The sequence below is a fragment of the Castor canadensis genome, chromosome 10 (genome assembly GCF_047511655.1).
Source record: "Castor canadensis chromosome 10, mCasCan1.hap1v2, whole genome shotgun sequence".
NCBI classification, from domain to species: Eukaryota; Metazoa; Chordata; class Mammalia; order Rodentia; family Castoridae; genus Castor; species Castor canadensis.
This window is the reverse complement of record NC_133395.1, coordinates 33549775-33577759: the sequence shown is the minus strand read 5'-3', so window position 1 is coordinate 33577759 and position 27985 is coordinate 33549775. Positions and strand designations below refer to the sequence as shown.

Here is a 27985-nt window from a genome sequence, read left to right as displayed (position 1 = left end):
TACTTCCCCTGATATATTCATTTCCTAATTATTGTCTGTAATAGCTCGGCTTCTTCCCTGCCGCCTTTGGCTTTCATTTCCAAATACAGAATTGATCCTACCTGTCTGAATACCATTATATAAGTACTGACAACATCATATTCTCTCATTACTAACTCTGACGGATATATTTTTGTGGGTGGACATGGTAATTAGAGATGGGATAATCATAATTATTTTATGTTTATTGTATTTTAATCTACCTTTTATGAATGATTCTTCCTGTTAATTAAGCTATTATACATATAGTAATATATACATAATTCAGATGTTACTGATCTGTGAATCCATAAGGGCAGACACTTTTTTGGACAACAACCCAGCATAGTGTAAAATTTTTTCATTAGAATAATTCCCTGTACCTGTTTCTTCTTTCAATTCTTTCCAGTCACAAGGTCCCTCCTATCTTATTATCTTTGCCCCAGGGATCATTCAGTCTCTCCCCTTCTTCCTTTATAACACAGAGTATAGTGTTTTGCCCCAATTCACCCTAAGTTCCTTCCACCTTACTCATTGTCTGCAAGAAACTTTTGCCTGAAGTATACTTCCACTGTGCCAAAACACTTCCTAATATAGTCAGTCTCTCTTTGAAGACTACTACTACACAGCAGGGAGTGACTTGGACCCCAAGGGGGTCATTTGGCAATGTCTGGAGACATTTTTGGTTGTCACACTACAGGTATACTACTGGCATCTGATAGGAAGAGGCTAGGAAATGGTGCTCCACAAGCTCTGATGCACAAGACAAGCCCTGTAATGAAGAATTATCCAAATTGACAGCAGTGGTTCTGTTGAGATTCCCTACTGTAAAGAAATTCTTGTATTGGCTACAATAATCAATATTTTCTACTCTGCTATGATCAGTGCTTTATTCTGTCTATTGAGTTATAAGTTTTTTCTTTCCTTCGCTCTCTGTCTCTTTCTCTCCCTTGTCAATAAACAGTTATTGAACACCAAATAAGTGACAGGAACCAAGCCAGGTGCTTGGTTCAATGAGGAAAATAGACAATATAATACCTTGAAAAGGGGGTTAGGATTGTATGAAGAAGTTATTCCTAACTTAGGTGTGATAATCTGCCAAGATTTTTTTTAAAGGATTCTGAGAAGGAAGAGAATCGGATTGAGCCTGGACATACAAGCAGGAGAAAGCTAGCCAGAGAGAGAGAAGCACATTTCTGGAAAAGGGAGAGGCACAGGTGAAGACAGGTTAGAGAAGTGGGCAGGAGCAGATGCTAAGGCCTTACCTTAATGTGCAGACAACCATCAGATGGTCCAAAGAGGCAGCAGTGCTCTGAAGAATGAACTGATGGAGGGCAGTGTGTATAGAACTGTAAGACTGACATTGGGAAGTCTAGCTGAGAGCTACTGAGGGTCTGAAACTAAGGAAATTGAAATGGCAAGAATAGTGTCAATAGGAGAAATATTCAAGATATAGAATTGACAGGACTTGAAAGTGGCGGTGGACATTGGGATGAGGGATGAAGTCCAGTATTATCCCCCAATTTTAGTCCTGGTACCATTTACCATGTTAGTGAAGGCAGAGGAGATTGAATGAGATAAAAAGTCAAATTTGGACAGAAATTTGACTTATGTCAGAAAAAGACATAAAAGTAATATAAATGTCTTTTGCAAAGTTGGAAAAAAGGTACAAAGTCTCCATTCAGAAATAGCTATTGTTAAAATTTTCTAATTTGTTTTAGGTGTCAAAAAATTTACAAGTATCCTGAATTTAAGATGTTTTATATACTATTTTTCACTTTAAAATATATTTTACTTATTTAATTAATTTATTTGGGATAGGGTCTTGCTATGTTGCCCAGGTTGGCCTTGAACTCCTGGGCTCAAGCCACCCTCCTGACTCAGCCTCCTGAGCAGGAGGGACTATTGGCGCATTTGCCCAGCTCTTTGCAGGTATTTTAAATTCTTCCTGTCTCATTGAATATTCTTTTACATTTTAATGAATGCACACTATCTCATTTTATGGAAGAACATTAATTTATTCTACCTTCTCTATTCTTGGAAGTTTTGATTACTTTGGGATTCTATTTTTAACAAATCACACTTGACGCCATTATAGTTTGAGCCCTCCAGAAGCCAATGCAAATGGTATTTGAGGTAGCCAGACATCAATTAGGGCTTGCCACTGTGAAGGGAAGAGTGAGGAAGCAGGATGGGTAAAGGAGAAGTTGATCAGAAGTCTCAAAAGATTCCAGGGTCTACAGAGAAGATCAAGCAGCCTTGTCCTCATTGGATGGAAATGGCTGGGCTTTTCTCTCTACAGTCCCTCACTCACAGAGGACAGCAGCTTTGGGGATAGGCATGACTTCAGGAGAGGCTGCTTCTGCAGTCAAGGTCACCCCTAGAGGGGCTGACTATAGGGGTGCTGGGCAGCACATCTTTCTGTGAAGAAAGGTTTGGATGGGAATCTCCTTTATATCTGCTGCAGATGTTCATTCTGTACTTATATTTTTGTTCATATCCTGAGGATAAATTCTCAGGAATAGAATTGCTGGATGAGAGCATGAACATTAAAAAATAACATAAAATATTTATTATTAAATGACATTCCAGAAAGACTGTGTCCCCTGTTCCTACCAACAGTACATTTCATTGCTAATGCATAAAAAAAATGACAGCCAAACTGTTTTGTTGTTGTTTGTTTGAGACAGGGCCATGCTATCTCATGATCTTTTAGCCTCAGTCTCCTGAGTACTGGGATATAGGCATGTGCCACCATGCCTGATTCTGTTTTGTGTTTTAAATATTGAAAGGTACCTCAACCTCTTTTGGAAAATACATTTTTAAAATGTTTTATCTCTGTGAATTTTATTTCACACTCTAAGTTGGGTATCTTTCCATAGAGACCTGTATAAATCTTCCCAGGACAAAACACTTTTAATGACTGATTAGAAGGCAAAGAATTGTATTTGGGTCCTCTGAGTTGCAAGCTTAAACATTAAAGAGACTAAGTCATGGCTGGTGTCTGAGTTGACTTGAAATGGAGTTTTCAACACCCATAAAGTATTTGAGAAAATATATGAAAACCCAGTTATCAGGAAAAATTTGATACACTACTCTTGGGAGGAAGGGGGAGAAAGAGAGAGAGAGGGAGAAAGGGAGGGAGGGAAGGAATAACAAAAGGAGGGAGAGAGGGAGGGAGGGAAGGAGGAAGAAGGGAAGAAGGGAAGGAAGGAGGAAAGGAGGGAGGGATGGAGAGAGAGAGAGAGAGAGAGAGAGAGAGAGAGAAGGGGAAAATAGCCATCATTTTGTCGATTGCCTACTCTCTGATATACCCTGGGTTTCTACATCCACCATCATATTTAATTCTCACAATAATTCTTTGAAATAGTTATCTCCACACTTTTCAGATGAGGAAATTTCAGTACAGAGATTCTGATTTTACTATCTTGCCAAAGTAAATTGTTCAGATTCCCAAGCCTGTGAATTTAACATTCTGAGCTACTGTCTCTGAGGCTGTAAAGGTCAGTTGCTTCAACTAGCATAACATGGTAACAGTAACCCGCATGAGGCTTGCAGAGTGGCTGTGCTTCTACTGGACTGGGAGTGCATAGGATTTAGTGTTTAGATTTGAAAATTTTTATGTTTCATGACATTCAGTATTTTCTTGCACAATGTATTTGCTAAATATTTAACAGAGAAGTTCTTGGATAGCTAAGAAGAAAGAAATGTCTTTCTACTTTCTTTCATCATTCTGTCCTGTCTTGGGTTTGGGCTAAGCAGAGGGTAGGCAGGAGACAGAGATGGTTCAGTGGCCTACCACTTCAGCAGGAACAACTGTCTTCCTGAAGCTTGTCAGCTTTTTAAACAGAACCAGTGATTACATACAGACAAAAAAAAAAAAGTCAAACAAAAATAAACCTACCAAATAAACAGAAACCATCACTCCAGATGGTTTTATTCAGAAGAGTACGTGGGTTCCAATCTAGCCTTCAGATCTAACTTCCACCAGACAGGAAATACAGAGGAGGAAATATGTTTAAGACACCACAAAAAAGCTATAAGACAAATCCAGAAGGCAGCCTGGTTCTTTCAGTGTCATTCCAAGAAACAAGGGGGGGGGGGGAAGGAGGGCAGGAGGAGGCTCTTTTAGGGTGAAAAAGATGTAATTAAATGCAGAACATGGTCAGTGACTGGATCTTGGGCTGAGTCAGTCAGCTATAAGATTTTGGGATCAGGTGGGGAAATTTGATTGTGTATGAATTGGCAATTATCCTAGCTTTAGGTAGGTGTGAAATGGTATTGGGTAATACAAGAAAGTGTCCTTTTTAAGATGATATGTATATTGAAATATTTAGGGGCGAAGTCTATCTAACTTTAAAACTCCAGCAGAAAAGGTGATGAAGTAAATAGAACCAAGTGCAAACAACTGTTAAATATAGACGCTAGGCATTCATTATACTAGTCTCTTTGTTCTGTTTGACTTTTTCATTCGAAAAAGTAAACAGCCAACCACAAAAATAAGGACGGGGTTGCTTGCTTTTCAGGTGAGGGGAACAGATCTTTATCTTCCCCAGAAGGTGAAGTTGTAATTGGCCTGGACAGGAATTTGGGAGCCTTGACAAAGGTCCCAGGGAACCTAGAGTGATGCACAGGTTGCTTTCTGAAGACCTTGTTTTGCTTGCAAGCGTTCAAGACCTGTGAGCCTTCCACCCTATGGCCCTGTGTACCTATTCACCACCTCTGGATATCTTGTCACCCTGCTGCGCCCTGAGGCCCTGAGTGTACCCACACCAGGAAGGGTCAGGGTTTGGTTGAGGGCGGCCAAAGGGCCTGAACCTGGCTGGCTGGCAGGAGGCTGGAGAAACACAAAGTTCTCTTCTGCTCACTCGAACTCTATGCGAAGAGCGCGGGATTGAGTGGCAGGTCCCTTCCACAGTAGCCACCTGCAATCCTGATAGATCAGAGCTAACCAGGCCTCGGGGAAATGGACTGCACTGTCAGCGCCATTACCCTCACCTGCCACCGGGAGGGATGGACTGTTGCGATGGGCGGAGAGCTCGGGGGTGGGGACCTCCTAGCATCTGGAGGTGGGACAGCGGGTTCGGCGGGAGTGGGAGTCGCGAGTCCTGGGGTCCGGCCGCAGGTGAAGGCGGCCGGCAGGGCCAGGCCGGGCGACTCCGTGTCCCCGCGGGGGAAGTTGCTTGGCCCAGAAAGGTGCAATTGTGTGCAGCTATTCCTGGTATGTCAGGCGGGCCGGGCAGCCGCAAGCCGAGAGCACGAGATTTCCAGGGGCCCCGGGAGAGGGAAGGCGGGCAGAGGCGGGAAGGATGCGGACGCGGGTGGCATCCCCTGGGGCGGAGCCGCTGTGTGCGCGGGCGGCGCGGGACCGACCACGGCCCCCTGGCGGACGGTGGCACCTCCCTGCCAGACAGTCTGACCACAGCGGCTGCGGCGGCGGGGAGTCCCGGGGGGCGCTGTGAGGGGGGCGGACGGAAGCGGAGACTCGGCCGGCCGGGGTGGGCCGGGGCGGGGCCACGGAGGGGAGGGCGGTGGCAGCGCTGCGACTTTTGAAGTCTAAACCGCTGTGCGGGCTGGTGCTGTGCGCTGCGGCTCCGCGACTCCGACTCCTCCCGCACTGCTCCGGTCGGGACTTTGGAGAAAGCGACGCCTCCAAGTTCTTCATTCCTAAACTTAAACTGCAGAGAGCGCAACACAGGGAGAGAGAGAGAGAGAGAGAGAAGAAAGAGAGAGAGAGAGAGAGAGAGAGAGAGAGAGAGAGAAAGAGAGAGAGGAGAGAGAGGAGAGAGAGGAGAGAGAGGAGAGAGAGGAGAGAGAGGAGAGAGAGGAGAGAGAGGAGAGAGAGGAGAGAGAGAGAGGAGAGAGAGAGAAGAAAGAGAGAGAGAAGAAAGAGAGAGAAAGAGAAGAGAGAGAAAGAGAAGAGAGAAGAGAGAGAGAGGAGAGAAAGAGAGAGAGAGTCGGCGTCCTGCAGCTCGAGCAGAGGCGCGTGGGGACACCCCGGCTCCTGCGCGGCCCCGAGCCTCCCTCTCCTCTCTCGTCCTAGTCATGGAAGGGGTGGGGGAGGCAGAGGCCGACTGCTCCGTGGCGTTCGCCGAGGCTCAGAGATGGGTGGAGGTGAGTGAGTGACTTTTACTGCTCTTCTCTGCAAAAGAGTTTGTCGTTCCCGGACCGGCGTCGCGCGATGCCTGCTCCGCTGCAGTTTGGGGGACTTGGCAAGTTCTTCCTCCCCTATCTCCTAATGTATACCTTACTTTAGCCGAGCCTTCCCCAACCAGAGGTCCCACTGGCGTCCCCAAGAGCTCATCAGCGCTCGCCCGCTCCATCCCGGTACAGCGCATCCCTGAGGACCCGCCCAAGTCCTGCGGGTCCACCAGGTGACACTGTGGGCCCAGCCCAGAGCGTGCGGCGCACAGTTGGGCCAGGGTCCTTGGATGCATTTCTCTGGGGTGGCCAGAATAAGGATGCCCGACGCTTACCTGGACGGCGGGTGGCTTCAGGGTGCGTGCGGGTGGGGAGAGAGCGCGGATGGAGGAGCAGGACACGGGAGACACACCTGCACGGAAGCTTCCTCTGGGCAGCAGCCGGTCCAGGGAGTGGAGCCCAGGTACGTATTTCTTCATTGTCGGCGCCGATGAGACTAAAATATCCCGGGTGGTCGCTATCCCAGCTGTGCCTAATGGCCAATTTTCCGTTCCCTTTTTTCTTCTGGAGATGGAGATAAATTGCAAGGCCTGGGGCTAGGCTACGCATGTCTGTAGCCCCAGCTCTTCTGGCCTTATTCTTCTGAATAAGAGAGAAAGGGTGGGTGGGTGTGTGCGCACGCGCCAGCTGGGGATTTTTACCTAGGGCCTCCTGCATCTGCACTCCAGCACTGAACTACACCCTATAGCCCCAAGATGACTTTTTAAATGGGTCAAAAGAAGTCTTCTAAGCAAATGTGAATCAGGAACAACCCGCTTCTTAGAAAATTCTCTACATAAGCCGTTAGAGTAATTGTGGAGTTATTGCTACCTCGTGCCTATTTAATCAACACACATGTGTATATATATGCATACGAGTACGTGTGTGACTTTCTTTTCAGAGCTAGGGATGGTACCCAAGGCTAGACCATGCTAGGCAAGCACCCCAATTCCCTCAACTTACTACATTTCCAAATAGGTGTAAAGATTTTTTTAAGGTATTCACCAATACCAGAGCAAACAGTATTATAAAACTATTTGTTTTTCCTTAAAGAAACACATGTACGTATGTGGAAAAAGTAAAGAGAACAAACTTTAAATGTATTTCAACATACAAGAATGTGAAATGTGAGTAGCATTGCCCCCTGGACTGTAGGGAAGGCCAAGAAGTCAGCTTTTCATGTATTTCTGCACTGAAACCTTGAGCTTGTCTGAAGGTGAGGGGAGGGCTTGAAGGGTTGGGAGAAGGATAAACACTGTATTTTGAATTGAAATGAGAGTGGAAAAATTCCAGCTATGTAGTTAAGAGCAATAACTTTTGCTCATTCATAAACTTTGAGAAGTCAAGGCTGCCAACTGTAATTTTCCATTAGTAGTGTTTGCTCTGCATACTTTTAGAAAATAAACTTGCCATTTTGTGATGAAGATGGAGGCAGGGAGAACAGAAGCAATAGGAAGGCATCTTTGGCCATAAATGACTTCTGTGTGGAGTTGGGTGTTCTCTTGTCTCTGTATTCGCCCAGGAAATCTGTGACTATGGATCACCTCACGCTTTTTTTTTTTCTTTTTCTTTTTTTAGCATTTAGATTGTAGAAAACTAAGAATGCTTTGTTTGTCCTAGCTTACTCATAATTGTGTAGGGTTTCTATGAGAAATTTGTATATAATGAACTCCAGGAAGGTGTTCTGGTGATAAACGATACTCATTGTGGGGAGGGGGGATAAGTGTGCTCCCCTTTTCTCTCCCATTCCATTCTAGGCAGAGGTATTTATCAGCAAGGACTTGGCAGCTCTGCCAATCATGTATAATTGGGTTTTGTTCATTACAAGCAGAGAGCTGAAGGTATTGTCATATCTTTTTAATATAGTTAGTGGAATTCAAATTAAGTGGGTTTTTTTCTCATATGACTGGACCACCACCAAAGGGTTGTTGAAGATATGTGAATAATTTATATATCCACATATTCTTTGGAGATCTCTGGACATTTGAAATGACAGCAGTGGATTCGATGTTAGGTTAATTTTATTTCTGCAGTTCACATTCACATCTATCTCGTTTTGTGTCTTTAAAACCAAATCACATAGTTTTAAATATTGTTTTGCCAAAAGAAGCAGAATGAATTACCCCCATTGCCACAACCAATTAGTTTTAAGAATCCCTAATTTGAAGCTACAATGTTGACTCCAAAGTTTTTTTGTAAAAGTATTCTGGAAAATGAGGAAGGTTATGGTGTAAATTTTTCCAGTTTGCTGATGTTCTCATGCCATTTTGTCCTTTCTGTAACTTTCCTCTACATATATTGCAGCATAAGTGGGTCATTCATATATGTGTATATATTTACATACAGGTATGTGTTATAATATGCAATGTTATGGATGTAGTATATAGAATATATCTGCTATCTTTATTTTCAGCTGCAATTTTCTATGTAACTGTATGTTTTTTGTGGTCCTGGGGACTGAACCCAGGGCCTCAAAAGCTAAGTACATCGTCCATCACTGCAGCCCCTCAGCTGCAGTTTTGAATAGACTGAGATCTAGAAACTCCAATAACCTGGTAAAACTTTGAGTGATGACCAGATTCCATGTCACTATGTCCTTGCCATTTCCATTTTCCATCTTTGAGTTTTAAGTAGCTAATTTGTTATTCTTGTAACCAAAGTTAAAGTTTTTAAAATTCATTTTTTGAAGTGGGTACTGCTGGCTCACACCTGTAATCCTGGCTATTTGGGAGGCTGAGATCAGGAGGATTAGGGTTCCTAGGTCAGCCTAGGCAAATAGTTTGCAAGACCCAATCACCAAAAATAAGCATAGCAAAATGGACTGGAGGTGTGGCTCAAGTGGTAAAGCACCTGCTTTGCAAACATGAAGCTCTGAGTTCAAACCTCAGTCTCACTAATAACTAAATAAATAAATAAATAAAATTCATTTGTTTGGAGTTGGGGAGAATGAGATGTAAGGGCTAGTGGTTGCTATTCTGCCAATTATCATTTTATTGTTTTCTCTTTGTGTTCATTTTGAAATTGTACTTGGATTCTTTTTTTTTCCTCTTTTTTTGTGGTATTAGGTGGGGCTTGACCTCAGGGCCTACACCTTGAGTCACTCCATCAGCCCTTTTTTGTGAAGGGTTTTTTCGAGATAGGGTCTCATTAACTATTTGCCACGGCTGGCTTCGAACCATGATCCTCCTGATCTCTGCCTCCTGAGTAGCTAGGATTACAGGCATGAGCCACCAGGGCCTGACTGAACTTAGATTTTTAAATATATATACATGAATATACATGTATTAGACCTGAAAAAACATATATCCTAAGTTGGCGTGTCTACTCGGGAGCTAATTTTGTAGTTAAAACAAATGTAGGAATGCTACCCTTTAAGATAATGCGACATAAGGATATTGGATTATTTTCTGGTAGGAAATGTTGTTTGGAGCATGAGTGCAGCAGCGCTGGCTTATGGTTAAACATTGGTTTAAAACCAAGTTATGTCATGGCTCAGAGGCAAAGGCCAAGGGGAAGCTTGATTCTCGCAAGGTCATGGAGTGGATGATGAAGTGGTAGAAAATACAGTCTGGCCTCTCTAATTTTAGTTCTCTTTTGCAGCACCTTTTAATTTTCTATGCCTAATAGCTGCTTCTGTCTCTCTGGTTTAGGACATTGAAAAGCCTTATAGTAAACAGATAAAATACCAATGGGATTAAAACCTGGGTACGTTGCTGATTGCATGGGTCATTCACCAGTTTCCAGCTTGCGAGTTAATGCTGTTGTGTAGGTTGAAGCTTAAACACTGTCATTTTTATGACCAGGGCAGAATAGGCTAACATAATTCCCACTTCCTGCTCACCCGCCTTTCTTGTTACTGCTGTGTTAACTCTTTCAGTATCACTGTCATACTGTATAAGGACCTAAGGGTCCCAACTTGAGTTCATTGCTAAGTCTGGCACCAAAATATGAGTCCTCTAACTGTGTTTACTTCCAATCGGTCTGGTCCTCTACCTGCCTCAATTTTTATCCTTCAAGGATATGCTGGTAGCTACATTTTGACTTATTTGCCTTTGCTGCTAAAGAATTTAAAGAAGTCTTTGTTTTTCAACATTGCCCTTTGTGTGTCTCTCCATTGATATTAGTAAAATCCTTCTAAATGGGTTTTCCTTTATCTGTGTAAACGTCATCCTTTTTATATAACTTTCATTATTATATTGAATTAAGTTTGGCCTAAAAGTTTCTTAGTACATAGTGAACTATAATCTAACTAAACAAATTGTAGCCTACACTTGTAACAAGTAGTTGAGTCTCAGTCAGTCATGAGCTGTGGCCAACTGTTCAAAGCAGGGTTTAAATAGGACATATGTCAGCTATGACCGATGGGGCTGAACCTGAACCTCACCTCCATTTTCAGTCTGGTTCTTCCTTTTCTCTAGCTATAAATATAACCTACTTATGTGGTGAGGTGGAACATTCTCAACTATTTTTTTGTCAGACTACTGCATAAAGAAAGCCAACTGATGACTGCAAAACTGTTTGTTGTGATTTTGTGTCTTAACACAGTCAACAGATATTAAACTTGAAAATGCTATGATGGTCAAAAAAATTTGTTAAAAAATCCTTATGTTAGAAAGCAGTTCTTTTACAGGTGTTACAGCCAAAGTTATTTTTTTTCAAAATATGAGTCTGATCTTGTTAGTTCCTTGTTTTCTGGGACGTTGTGAAAAGATTTATTTTTATTTTTAATCATGTTTTCATGAAAAGGTCTTATTTAATTACATTTTTTGATTTATTTATTTTTTTTTGGCGGTACTGGGGTTTGAGCTTATGGCTTTGCGCTTGCTAGGCAAGCACTCTGCCACTTGAGCCACTCCTCCAGCTCATGAAAGGATTTTAAAGTTCGCAATCCTTAGTGTAGCATTCACGGCCCTGTACAATCTGGTCCCTGCCTATGTGTCTGTCTCTATTTTTGATCCCTTTCTCCTTAACCATTTGTGTTTTTTCCTGTAAAGCTCCCATGGTGGATGTGTGATTGAAGGAGATTTGTCTGGGAAGCAGGTAGTGCTCCCTAATCATTGCTTGTGCTCCCTGTGCACACATGGGATTTGCTCCCCTCCATGCTGGTAGGTGTGGACTCCCCACCGTCATTCCGTGTTTATGGAGACAATCATCTTTGTTCTTCCTACCGAGGGCTAAAATCAGCTGTTATGTTATGTGAAGTCTTTTCTGAACTGTCACGCTTCACCCTACCCATTCCTTTTCTCTCTTTATGTTCTGTGTCGTCACTTTGGTCTTTTTCTCCTGAAATAAGCAGCTGAGAGCACAGTCACTACCCCATGCTTGAGTATTTGGCATGGTGCCTGGTAAATGCTTGTTCAGTGAAAGTAAGGCTGTAGTTCAACAAAAATTAGAACTAGCGTTTTTAAGGACCAGTCCTCACTTCTTCTCCCAGTGGAAATGGCATCAGTGTCTAAGGCTGAGTGTATTCAGTTGTTTGATTAGGACAGTTCTGATCCCATTGCTCCATCCTTGCCTTATACTTGATGGCTTCCCTCACGGGGATTTCCATTTACTCATCTAAAAATGCCCTTTTTGTTTTTGTTTTTTTTGGTGGCATGGGGTTTGAACCAAAGCCTAACACTCTGCCCCTTGAGCCATGCCCCCATCCCTTTTGCTTCAGTTTGTTTTCTAGATAGGGTCTTGTGCTTTTGCCCAGGTTGGCCTTGGACAGTGATTCTCCTACCTCTGCCTCCTGAGTAGCTAGGATTTCAGGTATGTAAACCAGCTTGTTTTTGAGATAGGGTTTTGCTAAGCTTTTGCCTGGGCTGGACTTGAACTTTGACCCTCCTACTTCCTGAGTGTCTGAGATTATAGGCATGTGTACCATTCGTGCTTAAAAAATACCTATGCCTCCTATGTGTCAGGCACTTGTCAAATTTATTATTTCAATCACCAGGTCCTTATTCCTGGATCTTCAGAGACAGGCACACCCTGTGGAAAAGTAGATCTGCAAACAAACCCAACAGTGCCTCCAGGTCTTTGCTGCAATGGACATTTGCAAATTGGAGTAATGGCATTGAGGAAGCAGCCTGAGTGTACCCAGTGAGTCAGAGAGAGCAGCATTTGAGGTAGTGCTGCAGAGGGGCTAACATGCTTGTCCACTGGCTGGGACATGGTGACCTTTTAACTTGAGAGATCTTGAAGTCACAAATGACATAACTTCCAGGAGTTGCTGAGAATAGCATATTCTGACTAAGGAAATGTTTGCATGCAGTAAAATACACAGATTTTAAGTGCACAGTCACAGTAATTTTGTCAAGTTATATATCCAGGTAACCAACACATCAATAAACACTTTTTTAACAAAAAAACCCAAAAACTTTTTATTTATTTATTTATTTTTTTTGTGGCACTGGGTGGGGTTTGAACTCAGGGCCTCTCACTTGCTAGGCCAGCTGTCTACCACTTGAGCCACCACCCCAGCTCTAAAACTTTTTATTTTTTTGGGCAGTACTGGGGTTTGAACTCAGGGCTTCAACCTTGCTTGGCAGGTGCTCTACCACTTGAACCACACTTTCAGCCATTTTTGCTCTGATTATTTTGGAGATATGGTCTCACTTTTTGCCCAGGTCACCCTGGACTGTGATTCTCCAGCTTGGACTGTGATACCCTTATTTTAAGCTTCCCACCATTGCTTGGATAACAGGCACATGCCATCACACCCAGCTGTTTGTTGAGATGGGGTCTCGTGAACTGTTTTCTCTGGCTGGCCTGGGACCATGATTGTTCTGATTTCAGCTTTCTAAGTAGCTAGAACTATAGGTGTGAGCCATCAGTGTCTGGTTTTGAACACTTTGTCACTCAGGAAAGTTCGTTTCCAGAAAGGCTCATGAGTCTCCATCCCTTCTACAAGAGCCACTCTTTGATTTCTAGCATCAGAGATTTCTCAAGGTACATTTGAACAGCCAAGAAATAAATACCTTAATCCTATTTTTTTCCTCCCATTTTTTATCTCCTTTTTTGATGCATGGTTTCCCTATGTAGCTCAGACTTGCCTTGAACTCATATCCTCATGGCTCAACCTCTGCAGGGCTGGGATTACAGGCATGCCACTACTCCCAACCTCCCATTTCTTCTTTATATGGTGGCGTTTTATTATTTCATGAAAGCAGCACCTCTATAAGCAAGGATCCTAGGAAAGGGAGGGCTGTCAAGAAATGAGGGCGTTTCTAAAATCCTCTTGGGAAAGAACTGATTCACATTAATAGGAGCCAGGGCAGGGATGGCATTAGAACAACCTGCCTCCAGGAAGCCTGAACAGATAGGTCAAGGTACTTCCTGAGGAACTGGGAGGGGTCAGTACTGATGCACTGAAAGCTAGAAGTGGGTCTCTTTCATAAAGTACCGGAAAATACAAAGAAATTGCAACTTCAATAAAACTGTCCTGAACCAGTTAGAGAGTGGACTCCTGGGCCAAAGAGAAAGAATGATTTTATAGTTATTCACGCACGTTATCACATTATCCTCAAACAGCTTGGAGCCAATGTGGAGCCATGAGCAGGAGTTGAGAGCTTTGACTTCATATTCTCTCCATCATTAGAAATTAGCATTTGTATTTCCTCCTAAGTAAGTAGATGAAAGATGTGTGTTGTTCCACTTTTACTTGGGATTCCTCTGAGGAGGAAGATGAGGGTGAGACATGGAGGGTTCTGTCCTCTCTCACTGAAGTCACAGGAGGCTCAGTGAAGTCACAAGAGGCCATTGTGAACAAGCAGAGCCCCCTGGTGTTTTTCTAGCCATTTATAAGGTACAGACACCCTAAAAGTTGCTATTAGGCATAAAGAATGTGTGGCAGGTGTGCTGATGGGTTCAGTGTGCTTCGGTTCTGGTCTTTATTTTCAGGGCCCCAGCCCTTTTCCTCTAATACCAAGAATGCTTTGGGTAGTAAAGAGACTAAGGCTCCTTTTGATACGGAATTGCTGATCCCAGGTTCATGTCTAGGTGAAGGTTATGATTGAAGATGCTGGACCAGGAGTTAAGAGTAAAGGAAGCACAAAGTTTATTGAAAGGATAGCAAAGCTTTCAGCTTGGGAGGTACTTAGGAAAGCTAAGCTGTAGTATAACTGAAGTCTAGGAGTGATCTAGGGCTCTATCTGGCTGAGATCCAACTATTCTATCTTGAAACTGCAATTGGTTGGCGCCTAGTCAATGTCCTGCTGAACCCGGCCACCTGCCAGTCCCCATCTTATCAAACAGAACATTTCAGGGAGGTCTGGTCAGCTCTTCCTGGTCTTGGGCCTCACTACCCACATCTTGCAGTTGCATTTTGTTATTTTGGTGAGAGCTTGTTATTCCTCTAAGAAGCCTGTTGTTCACCATGCACTTTCAGATGTCTGCTTCTAAAGTGCCTCCTTCATCCAAAATGTGGTCACCTCTGTCATTGCTCCCCTTACACTTTTACCTCCCCGTTTCTATCAAGCTGCTTCTCAACATAACAGCATTTGAGTCACAGAAAAGCATTTATTTTGGGAATGTTGGTTGAGAAAATAAAGCAGCATCTCTGAATTCACCCAACCCTTTCAGTTTGGAGAAGGTATACTTTGTAGGTGGAGTGTTTCTTCTAGTTATCATGTGCACACTGAGATATTTCCTCACAGATCTCAAATGCTTGTTGGATGACTATGTGTTTTGTGTCCAGGCTTATGTAATAGTTTACAGATCTTCTTAAGCCTTTTAACTATCAAAAATATGTTGGAGCCTGAGGAAATGATAAATTACGCATACCTGTGCTTACTCTTTAGTTTCCAAAGGTAATTACTGGGTGTGTTTAAAAACATGTTTGATGTACTCAAAGCTCTTAATAAGGATAATAGCTGTCATATCGGCACGACTTTGAAACAGAGGTTTAACCTACTCAGTCTGCTCCTTTCCTCTAAAGTCATGGGCATTAGCAAATCCTAGACATGAATCACAACTGCTCAACAAACAGCCTTTCCAAAGACTGTAAAATACCCGATGGCTGTGCTTCCTGCGTACTGGATGTTCACTTTGGTGCTTAAGTGTGTTTTGATGATGGTACACAGCACTGGGCATCGTGTCTGTCTTCAAACATGATGGGATGGTTACGTAGGAGAGAGGTTAGAAAAGTGTTGTCAGGTTCCGTACAGAACTGCAATCCCTGATAACTTGCAGTGACACTTTTGGCTCAGTAGTAGTTCTTTATAAAGAACAACAGAGTGAGCTGACTTGAAGAGTGAGTTTCCTACTTGCTGTAAACTTTGGTTCTGTAATTTTTCTTTCTCATGGGAGTTTAAAGTCTTTCATTCCGTCCAAATGAAAGGGAAAATAAGCAAACTCAGTGCCTTTACTTCTTCAGTCTAATCAATATCTTATTGTTTGAATAAACTATTGTCAACTTATCCAAAGCATCAGACACAGTTGATTGTAACTTCCCTCTCAAAACATTCCCTTCAATGGCTGTCAGCGTTTTTCTCCTGTTCCCCTTGTTTCTGATTGTCCTTTGAGGAATCCTGCCAATTACTGTCATCAGTAAATGCTAGAGTGTCCAAGGGCTCCTCTTCCCATGTCTCTTCTTTGCACAGAATCTCTCCCTAGCAGATGCTATAAAGTACATAGTTTTACATACCTTCTGTATGCTGAATACTTCCCTATTTATATTCCTCACATGAACTCCTGCCATTTCTCAAGTGTGCAAAGAAGGATTTTATTTTAGGATCTTTGTGTTGCTGTTTCTTCTGTTTGAAGACATTTCCCTCACTTAGGGTTTCTCCTTGAATGATATGTCTCCCCCATCCCCTGCTTTCCCCTGCTTTCCCCTCTCTGTCACCTCCATGCTCTTATATCCATGGTACTTATTGCTTGCTTTTGCAAGCTGTTAGTTCCAATAGAACATAAATGTCTTACATCTTCTGAGCAAGGACTTTTGTTGTTTTCAAGCACTGAATAGTGGTAGGTAATTAGTAGCAATAAGTATTCATTGTATAAATGGATGAGTGAACATGTCTTTTAATTTTTCTTATAAAATCTTTTTAGTCGTATGATGTGACTGACTTCCTGTCTGTGCTTCACTCAACAGGAGAAGTTGGTTTTGTATCAGGTTTTTTCCTTTTCAGTTCAAGATTGAGCAAGTTCCAGGCATGTTTTATAAAAAGTGAATTTAAACCCTGAGAAATTGACTTTGTTTAACCAGTTGTAAAGATGCCATAAGGAAAGTCAGAATCATAAGTAAACTGCCAAATAAGTTAGGTGAAGATGAGCTTTCTTAGCAGGGTGCCTGTGCTGGGGGCAGCATGGTGTTATGAAACCTGGGGTTATTGCTCATGAAAAGCTCTCGAAGGTTTAAGGCCTGCAGTTTGAACATGCACTGTGCCTAGTACCCTCTAGAGACAAAAAAGCAGAAAACAACTTTATTCTGTCAAGAAATAAAAGAAGAAAATCATACCTGGGTGTGGTGGCACACACCTGGAATCCCAGCACTTGGGAGACTGAGGCAGGAGGATCATGAGTTCAATGCCAGTCTAAGATGCATAGAGACACCCTGTCACAAACAAGACAAAAAAAAGGAAGAAGGAAGAGAAACTAACAAAATATTTGAGAAGAGGAAAGCTTTTCCCTTTTGCTCCAACTCAGACACCAGGGGCCACCTCATATTTTCAGAGTGCAGTGCTTCATATCCGATCTTTAGGAACCATTTTGAAATGGCACCTAGAACTGAGGATGGAGGCTTCCAAATGAGCTTTGGTCAGGACTGAGGGGGAGGGAGCAGAGTGAAGATCCTTGTCTATGTCTGAACTGGTACAAACTGACTTTCTTTCCACTTGTTTTTTCATTATTCTCTCTAGCTGTCCATATGAATTAAGATATGTTGTTTTATCATTGTAATTTTTTTTAATAGATGAGGAAAGAGGGGCTCAGAGAAGTTAAGTTTCTTCCCAGCACCACACAGCTGATACTGGTACAACCAGTACTGAACTTGAATTTGTCTAATGGGAAACTCCAAGCTCTCTTCCACTCTATTCATCCTCTTCCGTTTTTTCCCTTCTTTTATAACCCTACCTGCTGTTTTGGCACATGTATGAATTGTCAAGTCACATCTATTGCTCCATATTTGTCATTATTCTGATCATTTTCATTTCACAAGTAAAGCTAAGTTGAAAAGCATAGATGAGTGCTTCAAATTCATATGAAATGAAGCATGAATACACACTAAAGTGTAAGTAGATTCTATTAAATAGCTTCCTGACCTTGGGATAGGACAGGGGCTTTAAGGCAGTGTGTGGTGAGGGTGGGAATGGGGAGGACACTTGCTGTTATGGGTTCCTTCTGAGCCTTGTTCTGACAGGGAAGAGACAGTCACAGGGCAGCGTGGGAAGAAATGTGAACCTTTTGGACCCCAAAGCTGCAGGAAGGCTGAGGATGGGAAAAGCATTTGGAAGGCACTGGGGAAGGTTGTTATCCTGAAGTATGAGGGCATTTGAGTAGGGTAGGAGCAGTGCTAGCACCTTCAGGGGGACATTGGATTGTCCTATTGGCAGGCAGGGCAATGGAGCTTAGAGTCAACTGGGTGTGGAAGGTCTCCTTCCAAAGATAGGATGATGAGAGCGAATTGTGGAAAGATTTTGAATTTGTGTGTATGTGTGTGTGTGTTTGTGTAAATGCTGCATCAGGTGATGTTGGAAACCATGGAACAGAATGCGTCAGTGAAGGGCAACAACCATGTCACATGAAGGATCAAGAGTGGAGACTTGGGAAATGTTTTCTGTTAAGAGGACAGGATAGCTTGTGTCTGTAATCTCAGCTATGTAGGATGCCCTGGGCAAAAAAGCATGAGACTCTATCTGAAAAATAAGCTAAAGCAAAAAGAGCTGGAGGCAAAAAGGGCTGGAGATGTGCCTCAAGTGGTAGAGTCCTGCCTAGCAAGTAAAAGGTATTGAGTTCAAACCCCAGTACTACCTCCCTGCCACAAAAAAAGAAAGTAATTGGAGGTAGTAGCCAAAAACCTAGCAGAACACTGGGAATGTGGTAGGGATGCTAAGGTTCCATAAGCGAAAGGAAGAGGATTATCAGTGGTATTCAGGATTAGGAGAAGTGATCAAGGAAAAAGAAATGGGAACAGGACCACTAAATGTTTCAGGAGGGTGATCCCTTACTTGCTGACAGTATAGATCTAGAGTGTTGGAGGAAACCAAGCCAAGCTTTAGAAAATCTTTGTCGAAACGTGTTGTCTAGGGAGGGCACTTCACAAAAGCAAAGGTAGGAAGAGCTGTCCAAGACACCCACATCCTCTAATACAGGTGATTTATTTGTGTAAACAAAATCCTTCTCCATCCTCAACCTACATTGTTGGATAGTTTGAGGTATAATTCTTTATATTTAATGGAACTTTACTATACAACAACAGATCAGAAAGAATCATTGTGGTATTAAAATTTTAAAGTTTGAAGCATGGCACTCAACTTTAGAAAACAGTGATTTGAGAAACTTAAAGATCCTTTGGAAGTCCCTTTAGTCATCTGACATTATTTCTCCTTTCCTAAATGGGGAAAGTATCTCTTCTTCCAGGGAGTTTAAGTCAGAATAATTTTGTGAGGATACTTTGTTTTCAAAATTTAGAATCATTTAATGTGAATGGTTTTGACTTAGTGATTCTAAAAAGCTTATAGTCCTATTAATCACGTGTAACAAGAAAGGAAATCAAACTTAAAAAAAATTTTTAAATAAAGATCCACATAGTTGCCCTGTAAATATATATATATACTTTTGGCATTTATAGACTTTTGGCATTTTCTGTCCCTGTTTCTTGTCTGTGTTCTAGCATGGTGGAGGGGTAAGAGTGGCAGGGTTTTGGGCAGTATTACATAGGCATGGCTCAGACATGACAGATCCCAGGTAAAATATGTGACCATGGACAAGACTTGAAGTGTCCTCAAGCCTCAGTTGGTGATAAGGTTAAGAAAATACATGCATGTGAAATGTATGCAGGTACCCAGCAATGGTAACTGTCATTATTATTGTTATTCTACTCGGAACTTGGTATAACAAAAATACATTATTAGATGATTTTTTCCCCCTAGTATAGCTCCTTTGTGTGTGTGTGTGTGTGTGTGTGTGTGTGTGTGTGTGTGTCCATCCCATGGTGCATTTATTTTATTTTAGCAGTACTGGGACTTGAATTGAGGGTCTCATGCTTTCTAGGCTGGTGTTCTACCACTCAAGCCATCCCCCCATCTCCTGTGGTGCATTTAGGTTTTTTTTTTTTTGTTCAGAACTTTGATTTACAAAGATGAGTTTTCATTAAGTTCCTTATACATTGTTAAATTGCAGTAAAAATACTTTCACCTATGAGAATTGAGATTATGAGAACTGAGATTAGAATGAACAAAAGCCTATGAGTAGTAATTTTTCTTGTTATTTTGTTTGTATTTTATTTTTATTTTTGAGACAGGCTTTTCTGTGTAGCCCAGACTGGCCTTGAATGTGGGATCCTCCTACCTCAGCTTCCCAAGTGCAGGGATTACAGTTTCGTGCCACCATGCCAGGTGTAATTGTGCATTTATTTATTTATTTACTTACTTACTTACTTTTTGCAGTATTGGGGCTTGAACTCAGGGCTTGGCGCTTGCTAGGCAGGTGCTCTACCACTTGAGTCATGCCCCCAGCCCTTTTTGTGCTGGTTATTTTGGAGATAGGGTCTTGGTTTTTATTTGGGCCAACCTGGACCACAACCCTACTATTTTAAGGCTCACTCTGTAGCTGGGGTGATGGTGTGCACCACCATGCTTTACTTTATTTCTGCTAACGTGGGATCACACTTTTTTGCTCAGGCTGTCCTGGAACTATGATCTTCCCTCTCTCAGCCTCCTGAGTAGCTTGGGGTGACAGGTGTGTGCCACTCTCCCCAGCTATATTGGTAGAGATGGGGTCTCACAGAACTTTTTGCCTGGGCTGGCCTTGAAACACAATCCTCCCAATGTCAGCCTTCCAAGTACCTGGAATTACAGGTGTGAGCTATTGGAACCTGGCTTACTCTCTTTTCTTTCTTTTTCTTCTTTTTGTAGAGTAGGGATAGGAACCCAGGGCCTTATGCATGCTTAGCAAATGTTCTACTACTGAGCTACATTCCCCAACCCTTAATTTTGTTCCTTCATAGTATTTTTGTCATCTTCACCTCTCCAGTAATCCCTGTGTTCATGTGGGCACTTATTAACTGTCGATTCTTTCCTGTCGATGGACTTACAAGAAAAACTTGAGTCCATTGGCTAGCCTGAGACATGGCACACTGAAGGAAAATAATTCTATAGTTATCGTTCTGCTGGAAACACTGGCAGATGTTCTTGAACTCATTGTTCCCTTCCTTTTAACTGCTCTATTTGAAGTTTCATATTAGAGAGATGTGTGTGTAGATTCCATGTATTAAGTTACTTCTTTTCAAAGAAATTGATTTTTTGTCTTTATGTATTACCATATACACATTTGTATGTCTTTGTCTCAGCTTTTCTTTGTTCTTTCCACATCTTTTTCTCCTTTAAATTACTTTTTATTTTTTTGTGTGTGTGCGTGTCTTTGAGTTGTCTTATTAATTTAGCTCTTTTGCTGCATTCAATTTAGAAGAGACAATTGTAAGATCTTTCCATGAGGGACATTTTATGATCTGTTACTAAAAATGAGCCTAATGCGCTATTTTAGAAAATAGAAGCTTTTATAGACCGTGAAGAAAGGAAGTGCATTTTTAGGTATTTTATTCAAAGGATAAAGTTTATACAATTCTCTGTTTTTAAGCCAATTTGCAAACATTTTTAGACTTGGAAAATGCTTGTAAGACTTGAAAGGTATAACTTGCCAAATAGTTGATACTTTTGAAATTTGGACTTAGTTCTGGTAAAAGAATGTGGTTGACAGCCACACTACAATTTACAGTAATCCTTTTTGTGTAAGAAAATGAATCTACTTGGCTTAATAAATTCCAGATGAGCTTCTGGGTCTTCATTATTGCCAAGCCATTTAAGATTCAGGTTTCATTATTCACTTTAGTTACAGCGGCTCTTTTTGCTTGGGATGGCCAGTGTGATGTTAAAATACTTTGTCAAACTGAAGCACTTTGGGGAAGATTGTGTTTTGGGTGGGTCATTTTGAGGCACAAACTTAAGAAATGGCCAAGCCTCAGCATTTGGCATAAACTGGCTCAAAGTTGTCAAACATTGCCACCTTGTTCAAGCCTTGAAGGAGATCAAGTCGAAGACCCATCAGGAGTTCTGACAGTGTCATAAGAACTTTCTTAGAAGCCCACGTACAGATTTCTACTTACTTCTCCTTGGTAGGAGAGTCTGGAAAGTGGTTTTAGTTGGGTACAACATGGCTTTCAACAATATGGTGAGGAAGGAGAGATTGACAATGTTAGGTTGACAGCATCAACCATGCTTATTTTCTCATTTTTCCTTTTTCATAGCATTTTGCTTTGTTATGATTGCAGTTATTGTATTAACCCTCTGAGGATTTTTATAACATTGCTTTTATCCCTCTTTCTGCATCATCTCCGTTCTTCCCTGTTCTCCCTCTCTTTTCCTTTTGATTTTGGTCTCTTTTAAGGTGGAAGCTTCTTTTGGATCTCTGGATCTGTACCAGTCTTCCTTCCCAGCTATGTTCCTCATTACCCCTGCCCTGTCTGACAGATCTGTTGCCTCTGCACGCTGGTGTTTTCTGGGAGAACTGCATACTGTGCTTATGCAGGTATCTCTCCCTGTCCTGAAGTTTAAACTTCATTCTGCTCAGTCAGGTTCACTCCCCTATCCGCTTTTTATCTTCCAAGTTTTTCATTGCTTCTTCTTTTCTGAGTCCCTTTGTACTTGTGGGTGAAAGCCTTGCATTCCCATGCTGTCATTTTGGTGGAGTTTTGGGAAGCAATGATGAGAAATGTGTAGGCAGTTCATTGTGTTGTGTGTGTGTGTATATTTTAGACGTACATTATAGAATAGAACAGTAGAACAACATAGACTGAATGAGAGTTACAATTACTGTTGAGGTGTACTTTCATACAAGTTAGATACATGTCAATGTATTAATTTTTTTTTTTTGGCAATATGGAGTTTGAGCTCAGAGTCTCATGCTTGTTAGGCAGGCACTGTATCATTTTAGTCAAGCCCCCATCCCCTTTTCTGCTTCAGTTATTTTTCAAACTGGGTCTTGTATTTCTGCCTGTGGCCTGTCTGGGATTGAGATCCTGCTACCTCAGTCTCCCATGTAGCTGGGAGGCCACACTGCCTAGCTTATGTATTGAAATGAGGGTCTTGCTAATTTTTTGCCTGAACTGAGATCCTCCTTATTTCTGCTTCCCGAGTAGTTGGGATTGCAGGCATGTTCAGCCTAAAAATTTAAAAAAATTCTGCCTTATCATAAAATCAAATTAGAGGGCAAATACAAACCTTAAATCTACATAATGTGATAAAGCAAAATTTAAGCCATGAATTATAGTATACTAAGGGTAAGACAAGCAGAAAATCAGCATAAGAAAGATAAACTAAAGCCAAAGATTAATTAAAATTTCTGCATAGGTTCTTCTGCCCTGCTAGTAATGGGTCATAAATGTAATCCCTTCAGCAGTCAGTTCAGAGACAGAACCTCAATCTCATCCAAGCTTTCACAGCCCAGCTTTACCTACATCCTTTCATTTACCTGGAGGGCAGAGAACTGAAGGAGAAAATGAACCATGCCTTCCATGTAAACTGAAGGCCTTGCACATGCTAAGAGATGGTTTTTCTTAAGCCATTGAAAAAAAACACTTGCTCCTCCAAGGAAAGAAGGAGATTAGCACAGATTGCATATTTTGAACATTAAGTTCAAGTCAGTTCAAACATCTGCATTCTACAGATAAGACTGAAGATTGGATGGCCTAAGTAGACTGCAGAGAAGAGCAAGTTGCAGACACACATCCTGGGTTCATTCCTACTTGCTTCTGATGTCCAGCTGGCAACTATTTCCCTAAAGAGAATGGCATTCCTGTGGTACTTCACTTGTTATAATCAGTCGTCTCATTGCCACAGCTTTCTGAAGGGAGATGCCAAACCATTCAGCACCAAACACAGTACCTTTGATGCTTGGTCAAAATTTCCAGAAGGAAAATAATGTAGGAGGAGTTCTGTAATTTGCATGCAATACCAGTACTGCAAGTTCTTACTGAGTGAGACGGAGGCTTAATGGTAGCTTCTAGAAGGAAGAAATGCTGAGTAAGAGAAGCAAAGCCAGAAGTACAACTAGATGAAGCTGTAATGGTTCTGGTATTTTGTAGTTAGAGGACATTTACTCCAGCTCTGTGATAACAGGGTCTAATAATTAGTTTTCTGCTTTTCTCGTAAGTTTGTATGTATAATTCTGACACCATAATCCAGAGATAATTTATATTTTGCCATTATGAATATTAGAAATGCTTATATATTACTCAAATATAAACTTAGTTAAGATGGTACTAATCACTTAGTGCATAGTGATCTTGGAGTTAGCAAATAAATTATTAAATTCCATTGTGTACTTTTCCTTCACTCTGCAGCCATAGTTGATCTCTTAATGGAGAACGTAATTAAGTCATAAGCAACACCAGATTTTTTTCATATAAAAATTACTTTTTCCCTCACACCATCACTAGACCATCCTGTATCCTTTTCTCAAATAAGAAATTTGGCACATTACTCATATGAAGAGACCTTAAAGAGGGTAGATCTTACAAATGTGACAGGAGGTCCGGGAACCAACAAGGGTCAAGGTGCAACAGTGAGAAGACCTTTCTCTGAGGGCTGGAAAGGTTTGATGAGAAATACTGTTCTGGGCACAAGAAGTCACAGTAGTCACTCTAGGCCTCTCAGTTCCCTCATGGGAATAGCCTGCAGTAAATCTTGTGGTTCTTCCCTGGAGGCTTGACCTTGAACCCAGTCATGGGGAGGCATTTGGTTTGGATTTGAACTTGGGCGAGGAAGTAAGTCTGAATTTAACACGTTACAAACTCCCATTGGGCTTAAAAATACTTTAGGCCTTCTGCAGATGTATATTAATATTGCCTTGCTTTTGACCACCTAGCATTTGAGATTAGTTACTCATCTTTATATTTAAAAAACATTAATTTTAGCATTTTTTAGTATATAGAGGTTATTTTAAAATTTCAAAGCCTGACCTGTATTTGCTCTTAGATTATGATGCTGGAATGAGTGTATGCATATTTTGTTTTACTGAAGTGTTGTCATGGTTGTGGTTTCTGGTATGCCATGTTTAGCCTGTGGTCAGTGGACTAGAAGGTTTATAGTTAGAACTAGTGGAGAGAAATTTCAGCCAATAAATTTCATCTGGCTGCAAAATATGTTGACCTTGGAAAGGTTATAGCAGGCCTGTTGGCTATGAAAACGCTTACTTCAGGACTGGCATACTGGCAGCCTCTCTGAGACCCCGCCCTGTGAACAGGGTTAGACTTCAGGGTCCTCCTTTCCCTTTCCTTTTCCCTTTCCCTTGTTGAGTTAATAGTCCAAGGATGGACCAAGCATCACTCTTTGTTAGACAGCTCTGTGTCCAACCCCGCACCTCCCCCCAGAATATGTTGACATTGTAACCTTCAGTACTTCAGAATGTGACCTATTTGGAAATAGTCTTTGTGTTTGTCTGTCTCATTTTGAGACAGCATCTCACTATGTAGTCCAGGCTGACCTGGGACTGTGTGGCTCAGGCTGTCTTTGAATTTGCAATCCTCCTGCTTCAGCCTCCCAAGTGCTGGGATTTCAGGCATGTGCCATCCCTCCCAGCACCGATCCAGTACAATAGCTTTCCTTGCTAAAAGGGTAACTTTGGATACAAAAATGGACACAAGCAGAGGGCATATGGCCAGGTGGAGGTAAGGAATTTAGAGTGACACATCTACAAGCAAATGAATATCAAAGATTGTAAGCAAATCAGCAGAAATCTGGATAAGACAAGGAAGATCCTTGCCCTGCAGGTTTCAGAGGAAGCCTGGACTAACAGAAATATAGAGTTTTAGATTTCTGGGCTTCAGAACTGTGAAACAATAAATTTCTGTTCTAGGTCACTAGGTTGTGCTATTTTGTTACAGTGTACCTAGTAAACGAATGCACTTACCATCACTGAAATTATCTGATTGGATAATTTGCCAGTCTATAGGTAGGAAGTATCTTGCATAAGTGTGTGTGTGTATGTGTGCATATGTTTGGGTGTGCATGTGTGTTTAGGTGACATTGTGGAGTGTGTGTGCATGTGTGTTTGGGTGACATTGTGCAAGAGTGTGTGCATGTTATTTGGGTGACATTATGAAGTGTGTGTGTGTGTGTGTGTGTGTGTGTGTGTGTGTGTGTGTTTGAGTGACATTATGGAGGGTGTGTGTGTTTGGGTGATCTTGTGGAGTATATGTGCATGTGTTTTTGAGTGACATTGTGGAATGTGTATGCATGTGTGTTTTTGACATCAGCAGTTGATTTAATGACCTGGCAAAACAATACCTGAAGCATTGTTCTGAAATTGCTACATTTCTGGTAGTAGTGTGGCTCAAGCAGTAGGGTACTTGCCTGGCAGGAAGTTCAAACCCCAGTATCACCAAAAAAAAAAAAAAAAAGTCGAACCCAGATACAGTTGCCTTCCCTAACACAACCCTGAAATTGCCACACTACAGTCCTTGAACCAAAGAGACTCTCGGCTTTTATGATCCAGATCCCTGCTTGGTAGAAGAGAGAAAGAATACCACCCGACACAGTGAGTCAGATTCCATTTAGCAGTGACACAGTATCCCTCAAGGCCTGTCTCATGTTGTTTTAATATGCATTTCTCTAATTAAAGGTAAAGTTGTGTCTTAGTGTTTCCCCGTCCATGAACACCCTTCTCATATCCTTTCCCGCTGGTTACTAGATTTCTTACTGATATGGAGAAGTGTTTCACATATTTCAACACAATTCCTTATTATGTTTAGATGTTTCAAATATCTTTTCTATGACCTTGATCTATAATTTTTATTCTGTAGTATCCTTTCTTCAGCAATGATGTCACATCCATCTCTTTTTTTTTTGTGATTAACAATTTCATGGTTCTTTAAACCATGAAGGTGTTTTTTATTTGAATCCTTTTGCTACCTTTAGAAGTTGACATTCACATTTGGGTAATTAATTTGGATTTTATGTCTGTCTGTGGTATGGAGTAGCTGTCAACCTTAACCAGCACTGTTTGTTCTTTCATCAGTTTTCCTGGCACTATATTCTGAATAATCTATTTCTTCCCTCTCGGCTGCATCCTTGACAATACATCTAGGTCTATATGTACACAGCCCTTCTTTTGGGTTCTTCATTTTTTGTCTGTTTCTCTATTGTATCATTGTCACTATTTTTTATTGGCTTTGAGGTGTGCCATCAGGTAGTATGAATATCTAATTCAGGTTTTTAAAATTAATGCAGTTAATTTTTAAATTGTGTTTTTTCTTTTTCTCCCTCCCTCTCTCCCTATCTACCCACCTTCCTTCCTTCCTTTCTTTTTCTTTCTTTCTTTTTTGAGATAGGGGCTAACTATGTAGCCTAGACTGGCTTTGAACTCATGATCTTCCTGCCTCTTCTTCCCGAGTACTGGAATATAGGTGGTGTGCCACCATGCCTGGCCTTAAACTTGTATTTTTCCATATTAACTTTAGAATTAATTTGGAAAGGTCTTCAAATAATCCAGGCTAGCATTTGCTTGAAATTGCTTGATTTTCTAGATCAATTGGGGAGAATTGACTTCTGTGAAGAGGATATTTTTTAATTTTTCAAATACTTTAAAATATTCCTTTAATGTCTTTAAAAATTATGTCAAGAGTTTTTATTTATCACATTAAATCTAGGAATTTATAGTTTTTGTTGCTGCTCTGAGTGGTATATTATCAATTATATCTTCTAATTGGTGAGTATAGAAAAATGCTATTGAGAAGTTTATCTTCTTTTCAGGAACTCTTATTAGTTCTAAGTGTTGACTGAGTTTTCTCTGCAGAGGACCAAATCATCTCCAAATAATCTCATATTTTTTCTTATCTTTTTACATTGGCCAATCTCTGCAGCATTATGGGGCATCTGTGACTAGTTCTGCCTTCATAGAATGTTTCATCATTTTCTCTTTTCTCCTATTCTACTTTATGCTATAGTTTTCAGTACATATCATTTGAAAAATAAATTTATGGACACTTTCCTCTATTCTTGGTTTGAGAATATTTGTTACAATTAGATTTTTGAACTACATCACACTACTTTTTGGCATCTGTTAAAGTTATGTGAGTTCTTTTCTCTAATCCATTAATGGAATATAGTGACAAATAGTTTACTATGAACTACCCTCCCTTTCTTAGAGTAATAAATCCTTGGTAATTATGTATTTTAGACTTTGTTACTTGATTTAAATTTTTTGTCATTTATATTCTTAAGTTATCTCTGTATTTTATTTTTGGGCAATATTTTGACTTGTAATCAAGATTTTATTAGCCTTATAAAATGGATTGTGTTTTCCCCTCTCTTACTCTATCATGTGCAAAACCCTTTTATTTCAGGGGAGTACTGATTAAAAGTCCACTTCTTTTTGCATTTCTTAGGATTCTGGAAATCTATCCATTCTTAATAAATTCTCAAATTTTATTTCATAGTTTCTAATATTCTTGTAAAAAAATCTTTGTGAACTCACTTAAAAGTGCTTATTAGTATATTTTACATAATGTAGGTTCTCAGGACACAGCAATGAACTGGAGGAAAGTTCCTAGCATTGGAGACTTACTTACATTATGGTGTGGGAGATT

General features: G+C 41.1%; 1 protein-coding gene across 10 annotated transcripts in view; it reads left to right on the top strand.

Annotated features, from left to right (window-relative positions):
- Positions 1 to 5901: 5901 nt before the first annotated feature.
- The window catches only part of Lmo7 (LIM domain 7), a 185880-nt gene continuing 163796 nt past the window's right edge, over positions 5902 to 27985 (top strand). For 2 of the 10 annotated variants that reach the window (XM_074043207.1, XM_074043206.1), the window contains exon 1: positions 5904 to 6132. In XM_074043207.1, the coding sequence (XP_073899308.1) occupies positions 6064 to 6132 (69 nt within the window). In that variant the 5' untranslated portion in view covers positions 5904 to 6063. Of the gene's footprint in view, positions 6133 to 6457; positions 6623 to 27985 lie in introns of those variants that run through there. The other 8 variants (XM_074043211.1, XM_074043210.1, XM_074043216.1 and 5 more) reach the window with 6 other exon arrangements.